This window comes from Glandiceps talaboti, chromosome 10 (assembly GCF_964340395.1).
Source record: "Glandiceps talaboti chromosome 10, keGlaTala1.1, whole genome shotgun sequence".
Taxonomy (NCBI): Eukaryota; Metazoa; Hemichordata; class Enteropneusta; family Spengelidae; genus Glandiceps; species Glandiceps talaboti.
Genome location: NC_135558.1, coordinates 12,187,772 through 12,206,593, shown reverse-complemented (window position 1 = coordinate 12,206,593; position 18,822 = coordinate 12,187,772). Strand labels below are relative to the sequence as shown.

Here is an 18,822-nt window from a genome sequence, read left to right as displayed (position 1 = left end):
TCGGTGTTCAACAGTTCATGGAACACACACCATCACACAGACTGTGTACGTGTGGAGGAGCTGTACTAACAACACATACGGACGGTGTATGCGAATAAGATGCACTTGTGATTAGCATATAAGCTGAATAGGGCACGTGGGGGGGGGGGGGGTCACCTCATCTATCGACACCGGAGTTGACACACAGAGAGATTGTACTTTGAATTCACTGTAGCTAACCTAAGGGGTGCTGCTGACCTTCTAAGTTGACGAACATATGTGCATTCAAAATGGCGGGGTCTTTGACAGGAAGTCTCTCGTGCTCGGTAAGAAAACACTGAATATAGTTTGAAGTTGATCAGCTGCGCAAAAAATTGATGAGAGTTAGATAGATTTCCAAGACTGGATAATACTGAGGCATCAGATAAACGCATAAATGTTTATCGGAGCGAGCGAGGCGCGTTTCAGATTTCTAATGTCATGTACACTCCAACTCGACTCCGAACTCATGTGTTGCAAGATCAAAGTTTACCTAGAATTTGCATCAAGACGGGAAAAAGTGAAGAAGAAAAGTTTGTATTTCAGTTTAGGGTCAGCATAAGTGATTTATGGCCCCTGATATTTGCAAGTTGTATGACCTATCTTTTCTGTACTGTACTGTGCTGTCTGTGTGGTGTTTTGTTTCTCAAATTTCTTTCACTGTTCAACATTCAGATGAGATTCCAGTTAGCCATAAGCAAAGCACTAAAACAAAGATGCGATGAGATGACAAACATTATCAATGACTGCAGTACTAGGGTGAGTTTTTACCTATTTTATTTTGTAAACTTCCAAACTCAAAAGCACTTCGATTAAAGCTGTGTGTGTGTGTGTGTGTGTGTGTGTGTGTGTGTGTCTGTGCGTGTCTATGTATGTGTGTGTGTCTGTCTCTGTATGTATGTATGTGTGTGTGTGTCTGTGTATGAATGTGTATGTGTGTGTGTTTGTGTTTGTGTGTGTGTGTGTGTGTGTGTGTGTGGTGGGAGGGGGTCAGACCAAGATGATGCTCATTATGCTAATGTAAACCACTACTTTGTCCCAAAATCAACTGATCCTCAACCAACTCATCCCATACACCACATCGTCGCAAACCATGGTCTGTTTTACAGCAACATTCTTAACGAGCCTCCCACATATTTCGAAATGTAGTGGTAGAAATAATGGTTTGAGAGAATGATACACCGTCCCTCGTCCTACTGTTATCTTGTGCCATCTAAGAGCCTTAAAATCATCCATCAACTATACCCCAAGTATATAATAGTCTTTTTAAATAAATGGTAGTATCAAAAAACATACATTTCATGTCCAGAAATGTGCACCCAAACGTCCTAGACCACTGGACCGAATAGCAATGAAACCATACACGCAAACTGTCGGCCTATTCTTGTCTTGATAACTTTAAAATGCTGCCATCATAAAGTACATTTTTTAATGGAATCCTGGCATTATTTATGCAGCAATCTAATAAATTATTGAATATGCAAATGGTACATAGTGTGCAGGTAAATTTCATAGTTGACAGTTGGACGAGTTGCTTTGGGACGAGTTGGTTTTGAGACCAGTTGACTGGCAATCAAAGGTGTGAGTCTGCCTGGCATGTAATCGCTATGCAATAAGTAGCACTTCTCTACATTGTATGTGCTACACTCGTTTATAGCATTCATATCAAGTGTAAAAGTATACTGTTTCATTTGGTTTATTTACAAGTGGCCTTTCTAGTGTGGTCAATAGACCTGTTGCCGGTTCCAAGATGCATTGCGCGTCTCTCCATACAATGCCATGTATTGTGTACTCTCTGAGGGGTTTGCATGCGCTACTCAGGGGGATGGTTGTTACTTGACGGTACCCTGCGTTCACCAGCAAAATGTCCCTCTGCCATTGATGACGTTTAGTCTTTTTTCTATAAAATCACTCATAATCAAAGAGGTTAACGTGTCTTTCCATCATTTCCTGATGAAAATGTTATTTCAAACATAATAAAGACAAAACAAGCCTAAATGTAACAACATAAAGCAACGTCGTTTCGTGCAATGCATCTTGGAACCGGAAAATCAACTATTAGCAAATGAAACAGTATACTTTACACTTGATATGGATGCTATAAATGGTTGTGGTTACAGAAAATGCGTTACTTTGGTGTTATGGGTTGTATTTGATATGGATGCTATAAATGATTGTGGTTACAGAAAATGCTTTATTTTGTTGTTATGGTGTATATTGTTGAACAATAGAACACGTATAATAAAAATCTATCAAACACTCTCTTCCCGCTAATAAATGGCTTTTCTTTCATCATCAAGATAGACCTTTTTTTCATTTTACAGGAGCTTCACACCATTTTTCCTCTACTATTGGAGAGTTTGTTTGGCTTCAACAACTCTCCAGGATGGGGTTTGAAGACGGTGACCAGACAGACACATCCTGTTGAATTCCAGGCTCTACGAATGTTTTTATCACCGACAGGAGCATTGATGAATATGGTGCACAAGTTACAGTCTGATAGCTATATGAGATATGAATTCCTTGTCTCGTGTTTACCAGTAAGTACTGTCACAACAATTCTGTAATTTATTTATTTTAGGGTGGCCCCATTTCTGTTATTTGTAGTGTAGGGGCTATGAACCCAGTCCATAAACAGTCATTCTTGTATATAGATGTTGATGGTGAATAATACATAGTGTAAGATACTGTAAACCGGGAAATTTTCGCTAAGGACTTATTTTCACTTATTTCACTAGAAAACAAAGACACAAAAATTAGTAGTGACTAAAATGCCTTCTTGTACTTGAACACATTGTACTAGTCTGGTAATTATAAAAAAAAAAGGTTTGAGGACTAGCTGCAGACTGCAAGATCGCAAATTTTTCTAGTGGTGGAAATATCTAGATACTAGTATACAGTATTGATGCTCATTATTACACAACTCTGCATATTTTTTCTTTGTCTCCATGGCAACATAAATGGAGTAGTTTTAGATAAATACTGGCTTAATAACCCTTGACTTGTTTTTCCTGAACTCAAATTCAAAAGCAAATGGTAAATTGTAAGTTTTTTTGTAATGTTTAAAAATAAATTAAAAGAGCATATGAATATCTTTTGCTTTTCATGATTATTCCTGACTCTTTTTTTATGCAACATGTAGAAAATTGTGATCAATCTTGTTCATGAATCATGGAAAAAAGTGAGCTTTTGTTTTCTTTGCTCTTCAGATTCCAAGTCGACATTCTCTCCAAGAAGGCATCATTCCACTTCTGTACAGTAATAAACTTTCCTACCAAACACAAGGACGTCCACCCAATGCCATTTCTCTCAGTATCCTTTGAAAAACACTAAAGATTGTGTGTGTGTGTGGTGGTGGGGGGGGGGGGGAGTGTGTGTATGTGTGTGTGATTGTGTGTGTGTGACTGTGTAACACTGTATGCATGTTTGTGTTAGTCAGTTAAAGTAAAAAACTACTGAGCCCTGTGGTCTGCTATTTAGCTATTGTGTCTTGAGATATTAAAGTCAGTTAGACTGTATTGTGCAATAAGGGATTTTACATCTCTTTGCAGATCTCGCGAGATATGCAAATATGCCTAGCAACAATGGTTGCCAAACATGTGATCGTGGTCAAGCTTTCACCGTGGCCATATGTGATAATGTTGAGAACAATAGTGTTGCTAAGCATTTGACACTTTCAGCTTGACCACCCTCACATGGTTGCTATGGATGCAAAAGCTCACACGGAATCTCGTGAGATCTGCCGCGAGACGAAAACGGCTTATTAAGGATGATGATATTTTTGGTTAAAAGACGTAAAGTAAACAACAAATGAGCTGATGATAAGGAAGATAATAAAATACCATTGCCATTTTTTTTGAAAATTTCAGTCCATCTTCCATTATTTTCTGTAACAATACCTAAGATGCCTTTGAGTACTACCTTTTCCATTTTGCATATTTTATCGTTTATCCAAAGAACAAGGTAAGTTTTAATCGTGCACTATGTGACTCATTCTGTACTACAACCATTGTCAATGTCAATTAGAAAGTACTGTGATCAGAAGGCTGTTTTATCAATGATGGACAAATGAAACTTTTTGAGTTTTGATGGTGCTGAGTAATCTTCTCCTTATCACACTGTCAAACTGACATAAGACGATAAGTTTGCTCACAGATACACATGGCTGTAGCACACATCACAATGCAACTTACTCAAATACACACTGAACAAATAGTGTTCACATTTGTAGCATTAAACAGATGGCATGAACTTTTTTTCTTACGGATTACATCCTCCTGTATGCAGTGGTTAAGTGCATATGTAAGACAATATTATAGATGTGATATGGAGAAGATTTCAGTAACTGTCCACATACAATGTTCTGATCACAGTAATTTGCAATGAACATTAATAATGCTTGTAATATGGTTCAAGTGTCTAGTACTACATTAGAAAGTGAAATATGATTATTTTGGAATGGTAAATATGAAATGAACACAATGTTTCAATCCATATACTACAGCCCTTGATTACACACTGATTTGATTACCATTGTCTCGTATTTTCCCAGAAAATATATTTTTTATTGCACATGTACTGCATTATTTTACACTTCGTTTTCTTCAGAATTGTATGAATCTAATGAGAGATTTAGCATTTCATAGAAACTATATCATCATGATGACATATTTAACACTTGTACCATCATTAGATGGTTAGTTTACCATCGTGTCATATTTGACATCTTTTGTGTTTTTACAGAATCTGAATTTGTGGGCAAATCCTATTGATTGCATATACCCATGTGTGCTAGAAGATTATCTGAATTACTTCCTACCTCTAGACAATTATAGTGGTGTTGTATCAGGTGGAGCGAGTAATCTATCGTCACCAACCCACTCTCCTCAGTCACCATATAGCAGGTAATGATGAGTATCTCTGTCTTTATCATATATCTACATGTATAACCCTTTCAAGTTGACTGTGGGGGGTGGGGGAGGTTTATTCCAGTGGTTTCTGTCCCTGTATATGATAATGTCTCATTTATTCCTAGCCACAATGAGGATAGGGACTTTGGGTTTGTGTTCATGTACACTGGCTGTCAATGGGATGAGGACTTACTAGATGTACACAAGTATGGTGGGTTCTGTCCATGGGTTTGTCTCATGCCTTCATGTAGTTACATCTCTGATTGGGGCAAGGCCTTTCTACAAGTAAAATGGGTTTTTGTCTATGCTTATTTCTGTCTGTGCATGTGTCTGATGTCAAACTGCCAATGGGGGCTTACCGTACTACAAGTTCCTTCAATAGGTTTTGTCCATAGCTCTGATTCCTATGTACTTGTATACCCACTCATGGCAGGCTTACTAGAAGTACAATGGGTTCTGTAATTGGTTTGCCTGATTCCTAGCTATGTCATTGATAGGAGTGGTGTAATGGTTTTTGTCAATGTACCTGTCTGATTCCTAGCCACACTGCGAATGGGGCTTTTACAGGTGCAATGGTGCAGTGGGTTCTGTCCATATGGATCTTGATTCCTAGTCGCATTGCCAATAGCCTGAATAAAGGAGGCTTGCTACAAAGACTTTATGGGCTCTGTCAAAGTGTATGTCTTGATTCCTAGCCACATTACCAATATCAATGGGGTCTCACTATGTTTTCTTCATCAAACTTTCACCCTTGTTGGTATTTCAAAAGTTTGGAATTTGCTTGCTGATAGTGATACCACTTATATAAGATTGATAACATGTTTATACCCAACAGGATTCCACAAAATGGGATTTTGTACAGTTATTTTCTGTAAGTGTTCATGGTTTTTGTCTAAGTGTTACGCATGTAGGCTGTAAAATGCTTCTCAAGTTTCATATGTTTGTATCCATATGATTGTACATTGCATTTGCATGTGAACGCAGCATTTATGAAATGCAAACATATCTTAATGCAAGCTTGAAATTGTAAAATCCTGGTGGCTTCATATTTTCTATGTATATTTCATTTTTCTTTCAATACACTATAGGGTATTAATTTCATGTAAATAAGGCCAAAAAACCCCAAGAATTGTTTCTGGTATTAGTGCGCGCATCACTTAAATACCCTTGCGTCAGTCATTTTTTTGTGTTTGTCCAGCTCATGCAATCTGGGGGGAAACACAAAAATAATCCTCCCTACTTCAGTGAAGACAACTGCAGAGACAATTTGAACAAGCAAATTACATCTGCTCCACATACACACTTGCTCTAAAGTACTAAATAAAAAGAACAGTAACAGCCCTAAATAGTAGATTTAGTGATAGGTTTGTTGCAGATAAAAAAAATTTTGCATCGTCGCACCACTTTAGACAAAATGTCCTGACCAGAAACGATTCTTTTCTTTTTTTGCGTAAATGTTCAAATTTTATGCAAATTAGCCATTGTGGTTTATATTTATCCTGGGGAGAACACTGGAGCTGAATACTTCTGAAAACTGTTTCCACAAAATCATTGTCTTAAACATGTAAAGAATGATTCAGCAAATGCTTTTTGTTTACTTACATGTAGTCATAACAACAGAATGGGTCATGAGTTCAGTTTACATGTATATAGTTTATATGTGGTTTGGGCGTAGATGTTGGAGAGATCTCTCTTCCAACGTCTGTAGTTTGGGGTACTTTTTCAATCTTAATCATAATGTATTGAGAAATGTTCAAATTGACCTATAAAGTAAATATCAAAGCCAAACTTCAAAAATAGAAATAGTGAAAATTATGCTCTTAATGCATGTGAAGTACAGTTTTAGCTTCCAGCTTAGTTTATCTGACATTTAGATAAACTAAGCTGTAAGCTAAAACTGTATAATTAATCAGCTATTTTAGGTTGATTTATTGCAGAATTAATCTATAGTGAATGATCCGCTGTGAATATAGTAAGATTGTTCACAGTCCAGATTAGAGAATTCAGGTTTAAACCCTCCTCTGTTAAATAATATTATGTTCACACTCTTTAAAGGCCAGAGTTTGAGTGCCAGGTTCTCAAATTAATATTATCAGTGAAGCCATATTTAGGAGTACTTGAGATCAATGTCTTGTTCTGGACCAAATTTTTGTGTAGCTTTTTTGTGACAACTTTTTGTCATGCCTAAATTTCAATCCTAACCTCACTGGCCTTTAATAAGTATACTACAGCTAAAATGATGTAGGCTCTGTGTTTCTCTCATGTAACATGACATTTAATACACACCCTCAGACAACTTACAGCTAAAATGATGTAGGCTTTGTGTTTCTCATGTAACATGACATTTAATACACACCCTCAGACAACTTACAGCTAAAATGATGTAGGCTTTGTGTTTCTCATGTAACATGACATTTAATACACACCCTCAGACAACTTCTAATTCAAAAGAAACAATTACATACTAGGTGCTGTGCACAGTGGGGATGTAGAAGTAATCAAGTTGAAATGTTGATTATCAGATAGAAAATATACAATTGCAGCCATTAAAATCATCAAGTCAGTGTGTAATGCTTTCATTGGAAGCCTGTTTCTACTGCACTGTGAAAGAATAGCAATGCTTATCAGTGTTCAATGTGATTGGGTAAAAGATCCTACTGTGTTTATTGTGTTTCTGTTACTGTTAGTCTAGAGTTGAAATATCTTTGTGTCCAAAAACATAACTTCCCAAGAGTGAAACACCAAGCCTACACCATTTTAGCTGTAAGAGTGAAGGGGTTTAGGTTTGAAATATCAGCTTTTTAAATATTTACCGGTGTATTGGACTGTGAAATGTAATACTATCAGTACATGATTTTGCTCCAATACTGGTCTGAATTGCAATACTCTACATATTCTAATCTTTACAACTGTTTCTGTATGTTTGCTGACTGTGAACTGAGTGTATTTTAGTACACTTCTTGTCCTAGCAGCATCTGCATAATACCAGTATTTCACTGTCTAAATTCATAATTGTGTTAATGTTTCTGTGTTTTTACAGACAGTCACCCAGTGTCTCCTCTTCACATGCTAGCAATGTACATGCATCTCAGTGGTCTCACTCTGTTCATCCCAAAAGTCCATCATTTGGGCCTTTGATCCGAGGCTCCTTACCAGGTCATGGTAGATCTCCAACTTGTAAGGCTGCAATGAAAACAGATGCAACAGGACAGGAACAGTGGAAATCAGACACATTTGCACAAATTTTGGCTGAATTTTGGTTAAATCAAAATTCACTAGACCAACAAGACAGAACCTTGTCAGAACAATTCTCAGTAAGTTTGAATATATACTAGTGTTAGCTTTGAATTATCTTTTTTCGTCGTGCACATTTTGTAACATTGGTTCATATATTGTATGGATATCCTGATGTATATGTGGGATAGACTGTAAGATCATGTCTGTGTTTGTGTGTGTGTGTGTGTGTGTGTGTGTGTGTGTGTGTGTGTGTGTGTGTGTGTGTGCCTGTGTGTGTGTGTGGTTGTGTATGTGTGTGTGAGTGTGTGTGTGTGTGGTTATGTGTGTGTGTGTGTGTGTGTGTGTGTGTGTGAGTGAGTATGCAGGTATGTGTGTGTTTGTGTGTGTGAGTGACTATGTGTGTGTGGTTGTGTGATTGTGTGTGTGTGAGAGAGTGAGTGAATGAATGAGTGAGTGAGAGTCTTTTCCTATGCCTCAGTCTATGTGTACATGCATGTCAGTCTGTGTCTGTGTCTGTGTCTGTGTCTGTGTCTGTGTCTGTGTCTGTGTCTGTGTCTGTGTCTGTGTCTGTAAGTATCACAATGTGTCAATCTCCCAAAAACAGATGGCAGAAAAGAATACAGGGTAATCATTAAAAGTATGAGTATAATGTGCAGACCTTAGGAAGAACCATCTAGATTTGTCAGAATTAACACAATGTCATAACAGTTTTAGATCTAATAGTGGTCATAAGTGTCTACCATACTTGACAAATTTTTGAACTTCAGGAGTGATATAAAATGAAAGAAAAATGATACCACTAATATCGTCTTCTATTTTGGTTAACAGGAGAATTTTTTACCAAGTCCGGATCATGTACGAGTAGTCCGTATGTTGGTAAAACATGTCCATTTCTTTGTTAATACATTGAAAAGTACACCAATCACGTCGCCATACCAACAACATATTGACCTGCCATTAGATGACCTTAAAAGGTAAGCTATAGATTATTGAGTGTAGCTATACTAAAGAATGTATTCTTGTTATGTTTGTTGATCTACTGCATCTAAACCCATGTTACCAATCAATGTGTGTTCCAGACTATGGAGTGACTTCACATTTAGGTAGGATGGTACAGGACCAGTGCAACTGTGGTAAAAACAAACCCAGCTGTGACTTCACTTTAAGGGGGATGCCACTTCAGGAAATAAAGGCATTTTCATGAACTTTGGGTTCTGGAGAGTTATTTCATGGTTGTACATTACAGACAGTTTCAAAGAAATATCAATTTGAAGTTGTCCCTCATTTGAGGATCTTTGCTGTGGGCCATATTGCATCATGGGAGTCAGCATAAATGTTCATGCAAAAGGTGAACAATGAATATTCATGACTCCTAAGTGCCTATTACCTTCACTGAAAAAATCCAGAACCCAAAGTTGATGAAAATACCTGTGGTGTCCTCCCTTAAGGTTAATCACTGTAGGATGTACAGAACTAGGATGACCGTAGTGAAAGCAGAGCCTAGTGAAACCCAAGGAAAGTCAACAAAACTAATATCTATATTTCAGACTGATTATTTCATAACGATCTATACAGACCATTTAGAAAGACAATGCAAACAATTTTCCAATTTGTTTGTATTTGAGACATGTTTTTGGAGACAAAAATGTTTTTGGCAAATTGAATGCCAGGATAAGAACATCCTGTTCCCAGCTATTTTTTCATTCTTTTTTCCCCCATGTACAGATCAATTATTCCACACATACTTCAGAAGAAATTGTATGCATTTCTGAGACATGGTTTTGATAAATGGCCTTTTGATGCTTCCTTCAGATTGGTAAGTTTAGTCTTCGCTATGCCAAGTATTCTAGCTGCTAATCCCTCAGTCAATATTCAGTTAACGTTAAACACAGCCACAGCTCGTAAAGTACCAAAGGTGCTGTTGAAAGCCTGCCCGAGCTGTGCACCAGAGGTAGTCATCCTCAGCTTTTGTTCGTCAAAGTTTCAAGTACAGATCTGAAGTCTTATTACATGACTGCATGTATATGCTCAGCTACTGTTAAAAGACTTGCATCATATGTACAAGATATTACATTATTGTAGAGTTTATGTCATCTTTGTACCTAGCAGCTACTGCTACACGATTCAGACCAAACTTACAAAATAATCGCACAGTTGAGAGAATACGTCACTTGGCATTATTTCTTTCCACGCAGATGCTAGAAACTCAGTTGAGTTCAGTTGAGTTGGGTTTAGTGAAGGAGCAGTGAACCCTCTAACGGTAGCCAAGTTTTGTTGTTGTGAGTCAGTGACATGTCAAATTGGCTTAGAAGACTCACTGTGAAAGCAATATATATTACAATATTATAGTATTGATAGAATGTGTTGTTTATAGATATCACTTGTGCTACACTACCATTGCCATTTGGTTTTTTGTCCTTTACAGATGCTTGAAACTTGGTTAAGTTTCATTCAACCATGGAGATACACAGAAGATGGTAGATTCAATGTTGGCTTTGAAAAGAAAGATGGCCGTGATAGAAGTGTCAGTACACAGTGGTAAGTCCAAAACTCTTTATTATTCGTAAAAAAAATCCATATGGATGAGAGATGGGTGCATACGTATTTTAGATTGTGTAAGTGATACAACAACTTTTCTGTGTTTTTCTACTTGAACAAACAGTGTTACACAAAGAATATCAAGGTCATGTTTGTAAGTCATTGAATAGGAGAAAGCTAAAAAAAATATACATAAAAGGTTTGTTGTTGTATGAAATGAACCCCAGACCGCTATAGAAATAGTGGTCTGAGTATCAACAAAACATGATTTGTAATTAGGTATGTGCCATCAACATAAAAACTTTTTTTCTCTTTTTTTGTGATTTTTTTTTGTGATTTTTTTTTTTTTTTTTTTTTTTTGGGGGGGGGGGTCTTATAGTCACTTGCAACATAGCATTAGCCTGGATGGCCTGTGTAATTAATATGAATTACCATAGAGAGACTGACACCATGGTCATTTTGCCATAAACTATATTTGATTGGCTGCAACCAACACTGCTTGCACTGTGCTGGATAGTGGCCCATGTAGTACATGTACAACCATGCCACTTGTTAGGGTTGAACAATACAACATATCTACAGTCTCTTCATGTTTGAGATGAGAATCATACACTGTACCATATTGTCTCCTTCCTTTTCAGGGAACAAGTCATCATTGAAAGGTTGTTGTTTTACACGACATTGTTCATTGAATTCCTACCAAGAGCCTTCAGACAAGATTTAAGTTCATCTAAGAATGCCTATATGTTATTCAGAGTCTGTAAAGTGTATTCACAAATCAACCTATCAAATATGATTGAAGAAGGTTTGTCATTTCTTAGATTTCTTTGTAACGTATATAGAAATATATGAAATATGAATACACATGTATATGAAAATGCTTATACATAAAATTGTATCATATACATGATTACATGATGTCATATCACATGTACACAGAGTTTTCTGATGTCATATCACATGTACACATAGTATGCTGATGCCACATTTATACATGATTTGCAGCTTATCTCTTATCACATGTACATGATATTGGGGGTGTGGCTACCTGAATCAGTTTAAACTCTTCTGAAGACAAGCTGTCGATATGACTATGAGTGCTAGGAGGTAGGACCAGCCAACAGTGTATCTCAACAGCACAGTGAACAGGCTACATGTGTACACAATATTTACTGATGTCATACCATTTAGGCTACCCATGATTTACTGATGTCATATCACATGTACACAATATTTGTTGATGTCATAATTCAGTCCACCCTTGATTTACTGATGTCTTATCACATGTACACAATATTTGCTGATGTCATATCACTTCAGTCTAACCATGATTTACTGACGTCATATTTCTGTGCACATGATTCAGTGATGTCACATCATTTCTACTCATAATATAATGACATCAAGATTCATTCATTCATTGATAGTATTTGTTTCTTATCATTATATCAGCTGAAGGTTTACTGTATGAAGAAGCTTCTGTAGGTTTTATCAGACCACCTAGTTCAGATGGTAGTTACTTAGCAACACCTAGACCCCCTAGTGGAGCTTCTTTGAGACTACAAGTAGCTGAGTTGGAAGGACAAGGTTTTATCTATAAACCATTATTCAGTGAAGAAATGCAGAGACTGGTAAATATGCACTCAAATGATTTTGGTTTTATTCATTTTTTATCCCAGAATAGGAGGAGGGGTGGGGTCAGGGATGGGGTGGGGGTTACGCTGTTGGGTCCTGTCTGTGCATGCAAGTATCCATCCATCTGTGTCTATCTGCATCTCTGAAATGCGTGAGCTAATTCCAACCAAACCTGGCACAAATGTCAGATACTATAATCTGCATATGCACATTACTTTGTTTCTTGACCTTGCTGTAATGACACATGACAGCCATATTTGTCAAAAAATTCTTTTAGAATTGTTGATATTTTTCCTCAGTGACGTAAGAACTATCTAGCCATTCATACAAATGAGGTTACGGTTGTATTTTAAGTCCAGTGTGTATGAACCAGCATAATACAGCTTTCTGTATGTTGTGTACACATGTAGATACAGTGATTATGTATTTTCCATCTTCTCATTCTTGGTTGTTTTGACTGTTCCATCTCTCTGATTTCTTAGATAGAGCAACTGTTGGGTAGGTTACAACATGCACAGAATACACTGAAGTCATTGTCAAGTAGCAATGGAGAAGACACAGGTGGAATATTGTCACTGTTAGGATTTAAAGGTTTGATGGATTACAACAGTCAAGGTACAATGTCAAATAGTTATCGAGACCACGACATCTTTGATGAACCGTACCTTGATATTAAGAAGGTTGATAGCTACCTACAACAATCGTTGAACTATCTAAGCAGAATATTCAAGGTAATCCTATTTTCTCATGGTCTGATGACCATTTTTAAATCATTCCAGATTAATTAATTTGTGGATTTCAGAAAAAATAATTTTTCACATTTCAAAGCAAAGTATTCAATATAGAATAAACATCATAATATTACTAAATGTAAATCAGTTTCTCTTTCATTTAGTCAATAATTTTTTTTTCAAATTTGGCTTTGATTGTTATTTTTCGACTACCAAATTATTCATCATCATTTTACCATGGTCAAAATAACGATCAATATTTTTTTCAATTACTACATTTTTTATTATTTCAAGTGGCCAAATCATCGATCCTATTTCTGGATCTATCAATATTAATAGTTTTTGCAAACTGCGACTTCAATCCCAGTTTGAACTGATCCCATCCATTTTTTGCTGATGTCTTGCATCACGTCACACTTAACATTATTCTTAAGACATATATAGTATTTCGTCGTTCAGCCAAGTAAAATGCAAGTGACTTAAGGAGCCTTGTCACTGTGAGTTGAAGACGGGGACATTAACTACTAACACTTATTGAATGTTATTTTCAGGTGGAGCCTTCAAGTGGTAATGAAACCATGATGCCATGGGATACAATTAATAACAGTAAATACAATATTACAAATAGTTGTAGTCAACCAGATATGATGGATGGTACACTGACACCACTTGGGAGATATCAGGTAGGTAGATTTTCAACAATTCTAATACAGTGGGGGATTTTAAATGTAAAACTGAGGGAATGCTCATTGTAAGATCAAATCAGTCATTTGATCGCCTGTTTATAGTGCTAGCAGTACTCCATTTATCTCGTATACCACCACTTGTGTTGAGAATGTTAAACTGATTCCAGTAAGCCACACCCCTCAAAAGTTGTTGTCAAATACTTGGATGTTAAATTTACAGAATTATATGTAAATTATCACATGCACACTTCACATGTTTCGTGTGTGAACTCCTGTGTTCATCTCTGCTATACACATATATTTACATAATGACTTCATTTGAATAAAGTTGTCATTGTTGTAATCAGGTTATTGGGTGTACTCTTACATAATGACTTCATTTGAATAATGTTTTAGATGTAATCAGGTTATTGGGTGTACACTTACATAATGACTTCATTTTAATAACATCATGGTTGTAATCAGGTTATTAGGTGTACACTTACATAATGACTTCATTTGAATAACATCATGGCTGTAATCAGGTTATTGGATGTACATTTACATAATGACTTCATTTTAATAACATCATGGTTGTAATCAGGTTATTAGGTGTACACTTACATAATGACTTCATTTGAATAACATCATGGCTGTAATCAGGTTATTGGATGTACATTTACAAAATGACTTCATTTGAATAACGTCATGGCTATAATCAGGTTATTGGGTGTACATTTACATAATTACTTCATTTGAATAACGTTGTCATGGTTGTAATCAGGTTATTGGGCACACATTTTCAAATCATAATTACCAGCATGTTTACATTCTCAACACAGGCAGTGGTAAGGAACATAAGGGGCATAATCTGTGTATTCCGAGCTGGTTGGCCCCATTCTTTCTCTATTTTGGCCTTCTACTTGTAAATTTATAGAACACCCTGATTTATCTTTTGTTCTTACTATTACTAGATTTTCTCAAGTTTTTATTTGATTGTTTCCATGACAGCTAATGAATGGTCTTAGAAAATTTGACATCATGTATCAAGGAGATCCTGACTTACAACCAATCAGAAGTCACGAAAATCCTGAGCTGGTTCGTTTGTTGTACAGACTGTCCTCAAATATCAACAAACATGTAAGTAAACGAATGTCACTGACAATGCAAAAAAAAGAAAAGAAAACACGTCAGTGAACTTGGATGATAGTTTAGGTTAGTCACAGAAACATACACAGCCTATAGGTAAGTGATCCTCTAGACTGTAAGACAATACATCAAGTTCCATTTCTCATCTAATCAACCTCTATCCTACAAGGTCCCCATTTATGTAACGAGGTTGACTGAGGCACAGTCGTGGTTCAAATCGTGCCCAAGAACTTTAACCATTCAAAGCTAGGATTTATCCAAATATTTTGGTGCAGAACGAAGTTTTTAATTTATTTGTCCCTACAAATCTGCACAGATGAGTCTTCATTATAAAAACTTGATTTCATTATTTACAGGTCGGTGACAAAATTGACGAGTGGTGTAGTCGAACAGATTTAATAGGTCAACTGGCCAAAGTGTATTTCAATGCACCAAGTACTTCATCGTGTCAAACATGCGTGGACTTTACCAAAAGTAGTCCATCGACGCTGAAGAAAATGTCCACTCTGAAACCACGACTGAGTTTGAGATTTCTTGCAAGTTATCAAAACATGGGTTATCTTTTAGCATTTATGATGTTTTGCTATGTTTATGATATAAGATTTACATTTATAATTTGTCTTTTGATGTTAATCGTATTAATTTATGGACTCATCAAAGTTTTCATGACTTCTGTACAAACCAAACACTGAACAGCTGTTTGCACCCACACAAATAAATGTCAATCAAGTATGACTCAGGGCTCGAAATTAACTTTTTTCTTTGGTAGTCCTAGTAGTTTCAGAAAGTGGTAGCCCAAGGATGATGACCAGTAGTTCTATATTCCTGAGTTCCTCTAATGGAAATATGTTCTTTTTAATATACTTTCATGTCCGTTTGCCATCCTTTAAATCATTGCATAATCACTGGTACATTGTAGCCTGAATGGGCTACCAGCTGCAAATTATGGTAGCCCCATGACAAGAATTGGTAGTCTGTGGACACGGAACTACTGTTAATTTTGAGCCCTTCTGACTGTACTATACGACCAGTGTTATGTTAAAGGCCAGGGTTTCAATCCCAGCTTCTTACAATAGCATTATCGTCTCAGTGAAACCATATGGATTATATTCTTCTGTTCTGTATCAACTTTTTCTACAGCTTTGCCCGACAGCTTTTGTTCACACCTAGATTTTGATCTTAATCCAAACTGTGCCTTTAAGGGGTGGTGAGAGGTATAAAAGTGAGTTTCTAAGCTATTTTACAGAGGTTCCAACCTAAAGTATTGGGAACAATGTATGCAATTTTCTGCAAGTTTGACCTATTTTCTTCCATTCTGTTTACTTGGATTCCTAAACTTTAGCAAAAACACTGATGATAAATATTCCAATGACCAATGACTTATAATATTTAGCAATGGCAAGCCGTATGTAAGAAGGCAAAATGACTGCCATTCATGTAAACTTATAACAGCATAAGATGTTTTATGCAATTATTTTCATACACTGCCATTTTTAAAAGGGCTACAGATACAGACTGTGACTTTAAAGAAAGAACCATTGTGTTTTGGATTGTCCTAGTTGACATTCTTCGTCAGAGTGACAAATTCCATACTTACAGCTCATGGCCTCTAGGTGGCGGTATGGTTGTAGATACTGTTAGTCTGCTCATAGATATTGGACAGTTCTCCAACATCATCATCAGCTCACCTCTAGGTGGCGGTATGATTGCAGATGTTAAGAGTTAGTTAGTCTGCTCATAGATATTGGAGAGCTCTCCAACATCATCATCAGCTCACCCCTAGGTGGCAGTATGATTACAGATGTTAAGAGTTAGTTAGTCTGCTCATAGATATTGGAGAGTTCTTCAATGGTTTCTATGTTTTTACCAGGAAAGTCTAGGGAATCGGTCCAGTCAAATGAGACTTGTTGACAAGGAGAGAAGATTAAAAGCTCAATGATTCTCTATGAAGTTGAATTGTTTGTAATATGTGTGACCACCTTTGGAATCAATGTGAGTGTGGACATTGTCAAAGATTGCCACCAGAAAACATGACGATCTATTTACATGTGAATAGTATTGACCTTTACAGGGTTGAATGGTATTTAGATAAAGCTCTGGTCGTCAAAGTGAACGAATCGTAATATTCCCCAATATTTTACAGCATTCAGCCAAGGAAAATACGACCTAAGGGGCCTGTATCATCACGAGTTGAATGAAGAAATATTGGGGAATAATATAATTATACCATTGCCAGTAATATAAAAAAAAAAAAAGATTTGGGGAAAGTAATGGCAATTTTGAGCATTTTGATTCATATTTCAAACACAGCAGAACCAGTGATGTAGACATGTGTTGTCATGACATATAACGACCAGAGTACATATTCCATATTTTATGTTGAACCTTGCTCTTGCATTGTATAATCTTTAACGTTTTTATCTGGTCAGGAGGAACATAATAAATGCAATCTGACAGGCAGCCTAAAGTGTCTGGGTACTTGTTGTACCGGTATTGCCATCCACTCTTACATTAAGTAGTGGTAGAATGAGCAAGCACAGTTTGTAAGGGGAAAGGGTTTTCATAGGTAATATAATCTGTGATCATAATTTCATTATGATACATGTTATTTTTCTATCAACGACATGTAAATGGTTTGCAAGTCTTTTGTAATATAAAAGTGATATTAAATTTTGTGTTTTCATGCAAACATACTATTAAAGTATGTAGTTCTTTGTGTAGTACTTTCATTGAAGGAATATTGAATGGTGTAAAGGGTCAGGAAATGATGTTATTTGAGAGAGTGTTTAAGATGTACTCTGTATGAGAGTTTTACATGCTGCAGGAGAGTTCATGAAGATCTCTAAAACTCTGCCTCTGCTATGTTGTGTGTATTGCTGTTCTGACACATTGATCTTTCAAAAAAGGCTGTGGTGATGCTCTAGCAACTAGTTCTTGTCCATAACTTGCAGAAACCAATTTTATTCAAACTTTGCACAAATGTGACATACCATACTACTGGCCATATGTAGGTATTTACCCCTATGTCACCTGATACAACCTTTCTGCTGGTATAAGATTTAATCTTCACTTGAAGGCAAGAGATGTACATGTATCCACTACAGGGTCACATTTGTGTTAAGTTTGAATGAAATAAACAAGGGCATGCAATAAACATGATGGATATAAAGGGACTGTGGTGTATATACCCTGCCGAGTGAATACCCGCTTATTATGCAAGCAGCATGTAGTGCATAATTAACACTCCTCACGCAATAATGATGCACAAGACACACTTTCAAGGAAAAAGAAAATATTTCTTTATAAACCGTCTGAAAAGTAATACAAAAGGTATTGGTAAGTCATTTTGTTGGCCATTCAAAACACGTTCTCATGTATGTACATGTACAAGCATAATATGCTCACATCAATAATGTTGAAAAAAAAATCCACAAAAAACAAGCAACGTTGCAAACTGAAATTCAGTTATTGGTGGCATTCCTATGATCTCTCATCTAGACAATGCTAGGAACATCCTTACTAAATATTAGACTTATCGCACAGATGTTTTGGAAGATGAGACTTGGCTCTCGAATTTTACTGGCAATAAACACATGTTTTGAATTGTTCGAAGTATGAATGATGAGAGTGCCACCAATGATTGTATTTTGCCATTTTACAATGTTATGTGTAGAAATCATATAAAACTTCACTTGACACAAACACTAATTCTATACAAACATTACCCAACTTCTCTGATGTCATTGACAATGACCTTGGTCATGCCGTGTCACATAACAAGTCTTAAATTGTGCCGTTGGATGACCTTAATCGGACTATATGACCTAAGTCCTTAATAGTGTCATGTAACAACCTTAATTGTACCATAAAACGGCCTTACATTGTACCATGGAATGTCCTTAATTTTGCTGTACAATGATATTACCGTGTCGAATAACG

At 36.4% G+C, this 18,822-nt stretch overlaps 1 protein-coding gene across 1 annotated transcript; it reads left to right on the top strand.

Moving 5' to 3' along the window:
• The first annotated feature begins 279 nt into the window (after positions 1 to 279).
• Positions 280 to 17,540, top strand: LOC144441023 (sphingomyelin phosphodiesterase 4-like). The gene is made up of 17 exons (XM_078130534.1): positions 280 to 305; positions 694 to 777; positions 2,343 to 2,558; positions 3,228 to 3,330; positions 3,923 to 3,981; positions 4,762 to 4,922; positions 5,764 to 5,799; positions 7,969 to 8,242; positions 8,994 to 9,139; positions 9,891 to 9,981; positions 10,591 to 10,703; positions 11,345 to 11,508; positions 12,156 to 12,334; positions 12,821 to 13,069; positions 13,621 to 13,752; positions 14,746 to 14,874; positions 15,240 to 17,540. The coding sequence occupies exons 2-17, from the start codon at positions 694 to 696 to the stop codon at positions 15,573 to 15,575; spliced, it is 2,472 nt and encodes an 823-aa protein (XP_077986660.1). The 5' UTR covers positions 280 to 305; the 3' UTR covers positions 15,576 to 17,540.
• Positions 17,541 to 18,822: the final 1,282 nt, after the last annotated feature.

Excerpts from the sequence above, each read along its gene's own strand:
- LOC144441023 (XM_078130534.1), top strand. The coding sequence starts at position 694 with ATGAGATTCCAGTTAGCCATAAGCAAAGCACTAAAACAAAGATGCGAT. Across the intron at positions 778-2,342 it reads TCAATGACTGCAGTACTAGG|GAGCTTCACACCATTTTTCC; the intron begins GTGAGTTTTTAC and ends TTCATTTTACAG. Across the intron at positions 13,070-13,620 it reads ATCTAAGCAGAATATTCAAG|GTGGAGCCTTCAAGTGGTAA; the intron begins GTAATCCTATTT and ends TGTTATTTTCAG.